Source organism: Rhinopithecus bieti, unplaced genomic scaffold, assembly GCF_001698545.2.
Source record: "Rhinopithecus bieti isolate Rb0 unplaced genomic scaffold, ASM169854v2 scaffold_2439, whole genome shotgun sequence".
Taxonomy (NCBI): Eukaryota; Metazoa; Chordata; class Mammalia; order Primates; family Cercopithecidae; genus Rhinopithecus; species Rhinopithecus bieti.
This window is the reverse complement of record NW_016804232.1, coordinates 1,846,572-1,855,165: the sequence shown is the minus strand read 5'-3', so window position 1 is coordinate 1,855,165 and position 8,594 is coordinate 1,846,572. Positions and strand designations below refer to the sequence as shown.

The 8,594-nt window shown below is 40.9% G+C and overlaps 1 protein-coding gene across 3 annotated transcripts in view; it reads right to left on the bottom strand.

Annotated features, from left to right (window-relative positions):
- Positions 1–8,594, bottom strand: part of SUGCT (succinyl-CoA:glutarate-CoA transferase) — a 732,347-nt gene that overhangs the window by 683,970 nt on the left and 39,783 nt on the right. For all 3 annotated transcript variants that reach the window (XM_017867385.1, XM_017867383.1, XM_017867384.1), the window contains 2 exons: positions 4,999–5,084; positions 3,993–4,043 (listed from right to left, as the gene is read on the bottom strand). In XM_017867385.1, the coding sequence (XP_017722874.1) occupies positions 3,993–4,043; positions 4,999–5,084 (137 nt within the window). The remainder of the gene's footprint in view (positions 1–3,992; positions 4,044–4,998; positions 5,085–8,594) is intronic.

The window sequence follows — 8,594 nt, the reverse complement described above, 5'->3', positions numbered from 1 at the left end:
TATATATTTTTTTTTTTTAATTGGCTGGGCGCAGTGACTCACACCTGTAAATCCCAGCACTTTGGGGGGCCAAGGTAGGCAGATCACTTGAGGTTAGGAATTCGAGACCAGCCTGGCCAATATGGTGAAACCCTGTCTCTACTAAAACTACAAAAATTAGCTGGGCATGGTGGTACACGCCTGTAGTCTCAGCTACTCGGGAGGCTGAGGCAGGAGAATCATTTGAACCCAGGAGGTGGAGGTTGCCGTGAGTCAAGATAGTGCCACTGCACTCCAGGCTGGGGCAACAGAGCAAGATTCCATATCCAAAAAAAAAAAAAACAACACAATAATTGGCTGGGCCCAATAGCTCACACCTGTAATCCCAACACTTTTTGAGGCTGAGGGGGTGCATCACTTGAGGTCAGGAGTTTGAGACAAGCCTGGGCAACATAGCAAGGCCTCATCTCTACAGAAAATTTAAAAATTAGCCAGGCATGGTGTCACATGCCTGTAGTCCCAGCTACACAAAAGGATGAAGCAGGAGGACTGCTTGAGCCCAGAAGGTAGAGGCTGCAGTGAGCAAGTTCTCGCTACTGCACTCCAGCCTGGGCAACAGAGTGGGACTGTCTCAAAAAAAAAAAAAAAATGCACTCCTACAAGCACTAAAGAAAATAAACTGCAGGCTAGCCGAGTGCAGTAGCTCACACCTGCAATCCCAGCACTTTGGGAGACCGAGGCAGGTAGATTACCTCAGGTCAGGAGTTCAGGACCAGCCTGGCCAACATGGTGAAACCCTGTCTCTACTAAAAAATACAAAAATTAGCCAGGCGTGGTGGTGTGCACCTGTAGTCCCAGCTACTCGGGAAGCTGAGACAGGAGAATTGCTTGAACCCGGAAGGCAGAGGGTGGAGTGAGCCGAGATCACACCATTGCACTCCAGCCTGGGAGACAAGAGCGAAACTCCGCCTCAAAAAACAAAAAAGGAAGAAAGAAAGAAAATAAACTGCATGCTATATAGCAAAATTCTAATATCGTTTCACCTAGGCATAGGATAAATGAGAGTTCATTATTCTTTCAACTTTTCTGAATGTTTTAACTTTTCATAACAAAATGTCATAGGAAAATAAAACTCCTGCATTGCTATGCTGACCATAACACATGCCCGTAAAAATGATATTGTGACTGTCAACTAATTAACATAGAAAATTGTCTGAAATATTGGATAACACATGATCAAAAGTTATCAAATCATATCGCCACAATAATACTAAGTTCCATATAGGTTTTCTAAGCAGAGTTTCAGGTTTTACACAACCTGTTTTTGGTTAGCCTAGTTGACAAAGGAGTCATACTTTTTGAAGCTCTCATGTTTCCAGCTGATTGACTTGTATAATACTTTGGAACTGTTTCTATAAACTAGACCCATTATATTAGCAATCCAAGGCACCAAGGCCTAAATGGAGAGGGATTTTTTTTGCCACTCCTTTTTTTTTTTGAGATGGAGTCTCACTCTGTCACCCAGGCTGGAGTACAGTGGTGCGATCTTGGCTCACTGCAACCTCTACCTCCTGGGTTCAAGTGATTCTCCTGACTCAGCCTCCCAAGTAGCTGGGACTACAGGCACACATCACCACGCCTGGCTAATTTTTGCATTTCTATTAGAGACAGGGTTTCACCATGTTGGCCAGGCTGGTCTCGAACTCCTGACCTCATGATCCGCCCGCCTTGGCCTCCCAAAGTGCTGGGATTACAGGTGTGAGCCACCATGCCTGGTCTTTTTTGCTACTCTTAAGGCCAGAAGAGAAATCTATACCAGAAATATGAAATACTAGAGAAAAAATAATTTTTCCTTTAGAAAGTAAGATACATAACTTATGAATTGTATAACTACCTAAAAGCAATTGACTGGCCATGGTGTTTCAAACCTGTAATCCCAGCATTTTGGGTGGCTGAGGTATGCGGATTGCTTGAGGCCAGGAGAACAATTTAGAAAAATCAAACCAAGTTTCAAAAGAAAACAAAACAAACAAACCTAAGTTATGCTACAGGAAAGATATGGGAAGACAGGGTGGTAAGATCAGGATGATTTTCAAGCTTTGGGTTCAAAATATATCTAGTTAACGAAAATTCTAAATTGGCTGCATTGATCCAGCAGAACCAAAAAGGATGGTCCCTGATTCTGATCTTAATAATTAAAGATTATCTTTCAATGACCGAGATAGAGAACATAAAGCAGCAGAAGAGCAATTGAAGCTAAGTTCATGTTTGGGTAAAAAATAAAGTTTGAGGCCAGGCGCAGTGATTCACGCCTGTAAACCCAGCACTTTGAGAGGCTGAGGCAGGTGGATCACCTGAGGTCAGGAGTCTGAGACTAGCCTGACCAATATGGTGAAACTCCATCTCTACTAAAAATATAAAAATTAGCCGGGCGTGGAGGCACGTGCCTGTGGACCCAGCTACTCCGCAGGCTGAGACAGGAGAATTGCTTGAAACCAGGAGGCGGAGGTTGCAGTGAGCCGAGATCGCACCACTGCACTCCAGCCTGGGTGACACAGCAAGACTCTGTCTCTAAATAAATAAATAAGTTTGAGACTTGGTTCTCTAACCAAATAGCCCTAAGTACAGTTGGCCCTTGAACAACAGGGGTTTGAACTGTGCAAGTACACCCCTAGGTGGATTCTTTTCAACCAAACGTGGATGGAAAATACAGTATGCACTGGATGCAAAACCCATGTACACTGAGAGCCAATTTTTTATACAAGCAGGTTCCACAAGCCCTGTACTGCAGGACTTAAGTATTCACAGATTTTGGTATTGTTGAGGTTCTAGTAGAACCAGTCCCCCAAATACAGAATAGTGTACATCCATTAGATTCACCTGTAAACCTTAGCAAAGATGGCAAACAAGGTTTATCCCACATGATGAATCCAACATCAGGAACATAGGAAATAATAACAGCTAATACCTCATGAGTGCTGACTATGTGGCAAGCACTTGTCTACACATTTTACACAGACTAACTCAATTCTAACAACAACCCTAGAGAGTAGGTACTATTGAGCTGGGCACAGTGGTTTACACATGTAAATCCCAGCTCTTTCGGAGGTCAAGGTAGGCAGATCACTTGAGGTCAGGAGTTCAAGACCAGCCTGGCCAATATGGTGAAACCCCATCGTTACTAAAATTACAAAAATCAGCCAGGTGTGCTGGTGCACACCTGTAATCCCAGCTACTCTGGAGGCTGTGGCAAGAGAATTGCTTGAACCCAAGAGGTGGAGGTTGCAGTGAGCCGAGATCATGCCACTGCCCTCCAGCCTGGTCAAAAAAGCAACACTCTGTTTCAAAAAAAAGAAAGTAGGTACTATTATTACCCAGTTTACTAATGAAGAAACTGAGGCACAAAGAAGTTATATAACCTGTCTGAAGTCATATAGCCAGAAAGCACAGAAGGCAGGATTCAAACCCCATGCAAAGGTATCCATCCTTAATTTAACCACTGTGCCTTCCAGCTCCTCTAAGAAAAATGCTGAGATCAGATCTGGATATACTGATCATCTGAGTAAGGGTTAGAGAAAGCTTGGACTCTCCAGTGATGTGACCCAGATCCAAATGTCAGCTTTCCCCATACTAGCTAGGTAATCTTGGAGCATCACTTAGGTACCAGGAAACTCAATTCCCTTTTATGTAAATGAGATTTCAATACTTCATTTACAAGGTAAAATCTGAGGATTAGAGAAGATAACGTGAGCAAAGTGCCCAAGCCCAGGATTTGCTGCAGAGTTGGTGCTCAGTCAATAGTAGCTAGCACCATAATGATACACAATATACAAAAAATTTAAAGCACATTACACTTACAAAGAAGTATACAAATCAAGGTAAATACTTAAAAGGTATTTGTTGCAAATGTACAGATCACCCATAAAATTGAGTTTTAAAACACTTTTGCTCTGATATTTCAATCCCTAATTATAACCTAGGTGGTAGGATGCCTTCTATACATCATACTGTACCTCTTTGATGATTTTCACCCCTTTTGGATCCTTGATATTAACAGCAATACTCTAAAAATTAAAAATACATATAATATTATTTCGATGACCGAAATACAAGAAGCCCAATCCCCACCATTATGCAATATACCCACATAACAAACATGCAATGTATCCCCTGAATCCAAAATAAAAAGTAAAAAAAAAAATAAAGCATGTATATTAAAATACTATCATAAAAGTTTTTCTTTTTTTCTTTTTTTACTTTTTGAGATGGAGTCTTGCTCTGTTACCCAGGCTGGAGTGCAGTGGTGTGATCTCGGCTCACTGCAACCTCTGTGTCCCGAGTTCAAGCGATTCACATGCCTCAGCCTCCCAAGTAGCTGGGACTACAGGCACACGCCACCATGCCCAGCTAATTTTTCTATTTTTAGTAGAGACGGGGTTTCGCCTTATTGGCCAGGATGGTCTCAATCTCCTGACCTCATGATCCGCCCGCCTCGGCCTCCCAAAGTGCTGGGATTACAGGCGTGAGCCACTGTGCCCAGTCATGAAAGTTCTTCTTATTGCTGACAAGAAAGCCACATATCATAGATCATCCTCTTAAATTTATTTTATGCATGAAGAAATATTTAAATCATCTTTACTGATTCTATTTACCATGAGGATATATTAATACGCTAACAAGGATGATAGGAGATGTTTTTAAAGTATAATACGAAGTGTTAGGCAATTATTCCCTAATAATAACAAATGTAAGGAATCAAATGATTTTCTATTTCATAAAATTATTTCCATTATAAATTCTTATGAAATGTTCTAAGTTACTTAGTATGTAAGGAAGAGTAGTAAAAAGCTCCATTGTTTCTACTTAGTGAATGGTAAATGAACAGAAGTTTAATTTATTTGAAATATTAATTACATCTTAATTTATTTAAGGAAGAAAAAAAAAGCCACAATGATATCAACAGTTTTGCTATTACAAGAGAATTACACACAAAAAGCCAAAAAGGGATGATATTCTTACTTTTTTATTTCGGTTAACACTGAGATAATATGTACTTTCTGTCCCAACAAAAGGTGGTCCCCAAGTCCGTGTATCATCTCCAACTCCTGAAAATAATAACATGAGCTATTAATATTTGGGGTTTTTTTTTGGAGATGGAGTCTCACTCTGTTGCCCAGACTGGAGTGCAGAGGAACGATCTCTGCTCACTGCAACTTCTGCCTCCTGGGTTCAGGTAATTCTCCTGCCTCAGCTACCTGAGTAGCTGGGATTACAGAAGTGCACCACCATACCTGGCTAATTTTTGTGTTTTTAGTAGAGACAGGGTTTCACCATGTTGGCCAGGCTGGTCTCAAACTCCTGGCCTCAGGTGATCCAACCACTTCGGCTTCCCAAAGTGCTGGGATTACAGGCATGAGCCACTATACCCAGTCATTTAAAGCAGTTTCAAAGTGACTATGAAAAAAAATAAAAATAGTACTATCAATTTCTAGAACTATAATTTAATTGTACTATCAATTGCTAAAACTAGCTGGGATTACAGGCATCCGCCAGCATGCCCTGCTAATTTTTGTATTTTTACCAGAGACGGGGTTTCACCATATTGGCAGGCCCATAACGAACTCCTGACTTCAGATGATCCGCCCGCCTCAGCCTCCCAAAGTGCTGGGATTACAGGTGTGAGTCACCACACTCAGCCAAGAAGCATTAGTTCTAACTGGAGCTAAACCAATGACATCTCCTGCATCAGCCTCCATAGTAACTGGGATTACAGGTGTGCACAACCATGCCCGGCTAATTTTTTATTTTTAGTAGAGACAGGGTTTCACAATATTGGCCGGGCTAGTCCCAAACTCCTGACCTCAAGTGACCCAGCCGCCTAGGCCTCCCAAAGTGATCCCACTGCACCAGGCCAGTAGTTTATTTTAGACATTTGCACTCATTTCTCAGGTGGAGATAATGTCAGGAGTCTACACTGGAGGCCTACAAGGCTTTCCTGATTTAACTGGGGTTTCAGAAGGCTCTGGGTCGATGGCACATGACAGGAAATGTATGGGTTAAAGGACATAGTCTGGAAAAACTTACAGCTTGGGAGACATGTTTTATTTGACCCACACAATCCTTTAAGTTTTTAACTAGCTGCCATGATTTCAAAATCTGGAAATCTTTAAAAATTCACACTGCCTTTCTTAGATGACCTTTTGACACATTCATTCATTCAACAAATATTTATTGAGCACCAACTATGTCACAGACACTGCTCTGTGCAGAGCAGACACAGCAGTGAACAAAAGACCAACAGCCCTGGCCTCGTGTCCCCTAGTGGAGACGATGCTGAAATTTCAGCTGCATCCTTGCTCACTTCCCTGCTCACTTTCCTCACTTAGGATCCCTGCCTGGCCCTGCAGGCACACAGATACATCCACTGACTGGCTAACTCTACAAAAAGAGGAGTATACATAAATGTAATATGCTCTTTGGTTACACAAATAAAAATAATCTAATCTAATACTAAATCAGAAAACTACAACCAGGCCAGACGTGGTGACTCATGCTGGTAATCCCAACAATTTGGGAGGCCAAGGAGGGTAGATCACTTGAGGCCAGGAGTTTGAGAACAGCCTAGGCAACATGGTGAAACTGTGTCTCTACAAACTGAAAAAATTAGCCAGGTGTGGTAGCACATGCCTGTATTCCCAGCTACTTAGGACACTGAGATGGGGGAATCGCTTGAGCTCAGGAGGTCAATGGTGCACTGAGCCAGGAGTGTGCCACTGCGGGACAGAGCAAGATCCTGTGAAAAGAAAAGAAAAAGAAAAGAAGAGAAGAGGAGGAAAGGGGAGGAGAAGGGAAGGGAGGGAAAAAAAGAAAAGAGAAAAGAAAAGAAAGAGAGAAGGAGGGCAGAGCAGGGCAAAAGAAAGAAAGAGAGAGAAAGAGAGAACGAGAGAGAAAGAAAGAAAGAAAAAAAGAAAGAAAGAAAAAGAAAGAAAGAAAGAAAGAAAGAAAGAAAGAAAGAAAGAAAGAAAGAAAACTGAAAACTACAACCAAATTTTATTTAATTGAGGAACTATATAAAACTACTTTTCTACTGAAATGTGAAAATACCACGAAGCTGCTTTTAATGAAAATCACTTTTTCTCATATCTGTGTTGAATAACTATCTCAAAAACCCAAAACAATTAAATATATAATATGAATATTAAAATGTATTAATTGGGAGGGTGAAGAGAAGTCATCATAGTAACTGATCAAAAAAAGGACAATAGACCAGATGCGGTGGCTCACCCCTGTAACCCCAGCACTTTGGGAGGCCAAGGTGTGCGGATCACCTGAGGTCAGGAGTTTGACACCAGCCTGGTCAACATGGTGAAACCCCATCTCTACTAAAAATAAAAAAACCAGCTGGGCGTGATGCCACATGCCTGTAATCCCAGCTTCTCAGGAGGCTGAGGCAGAAGAATCATTTGAACCTGGGACGTAGAGGTTGCAGTGAGCCGAAATCATGCCATTGCACTCTAGCCTGGGCAACAAGAGTGAAAACTCTGTCACAAAAAAAAAAAAAAAAAAAGGGACAATAAACACCTGCTAGGAACAAAGCCCGATACCAAGTGTATGGCGATGAGACATAATAAAGGCCTAGACAAAGAAAGATCTGTTGTGGTTTAGTTTCCATGGTGGAAACTAAAAAGTACAAAGGAGAAATAGGCCTCACTATACAGGGAACAACAATTTGTAAAATTAATAGAAATACAAATGTTACCCTGGTGGCGAATTGAAATAGCAAGAGAAATTATTAACACATATGCAAGAAAACCAATGGTTGAAATCAGATAGCAATATGGAAATTAGAAGCTTTAAAGAAAAAAAACAAATGTTGAGCTAGAAAATAAACATTCTTCCGCATGTATCCAACACTGACTAAAAGTGATGAACATCACTGAATGAATAAACGAAGCATCATCTCTGGGAGCAGGACTTGCCAGGCACTTCTACCGCCTGAGACTGGCAGGGATAATAAAAAGTAATAAAATATACTAATACATGATATTCCTCATGCTCATCAGAGAATCTTCTGCTAACTGCCTTGGCCTCTTAAGAATATCTACTTAACAAGAAATTGAATCTTCCAGATCAAGTATTCTACTTTCTGTAAAGACAAAATAAAATTTAAAAAATTTTAAAAAAGAAGGAAACAAACAAAAAGATATTCTACTTTATATGGCTATCACTTATGGTCAATTACTAAGTTGACGTAATTACAAATCATTCTCCTGTGAGTCTTAGAGATACATACATATTATTCACCACTAGACCAGGCTCACTGATTTGGGGATTCTGTTTAAGACCCATAGGATCAGATCTTGAAACATAAATAATAATGCTAATTTTTGAAAACTTCTAAAACAAGCTGCATAGGCCAGGTGTGGTGGCTTACCCACACCTGTAATGTCAGCACTTTGGGAGACTGAGGTCGAAGGATCGTTTGCGCCTAGGAGTTCAAAACCAGTCTTGGCAATATAGGAAGACCCTGTTTTTACCAAAAACTATGTGTGTGTGTGTGTGTGTGTGTATATATATATCACTTTCACTTACAGATGCAAAAATCCTAAATAAAA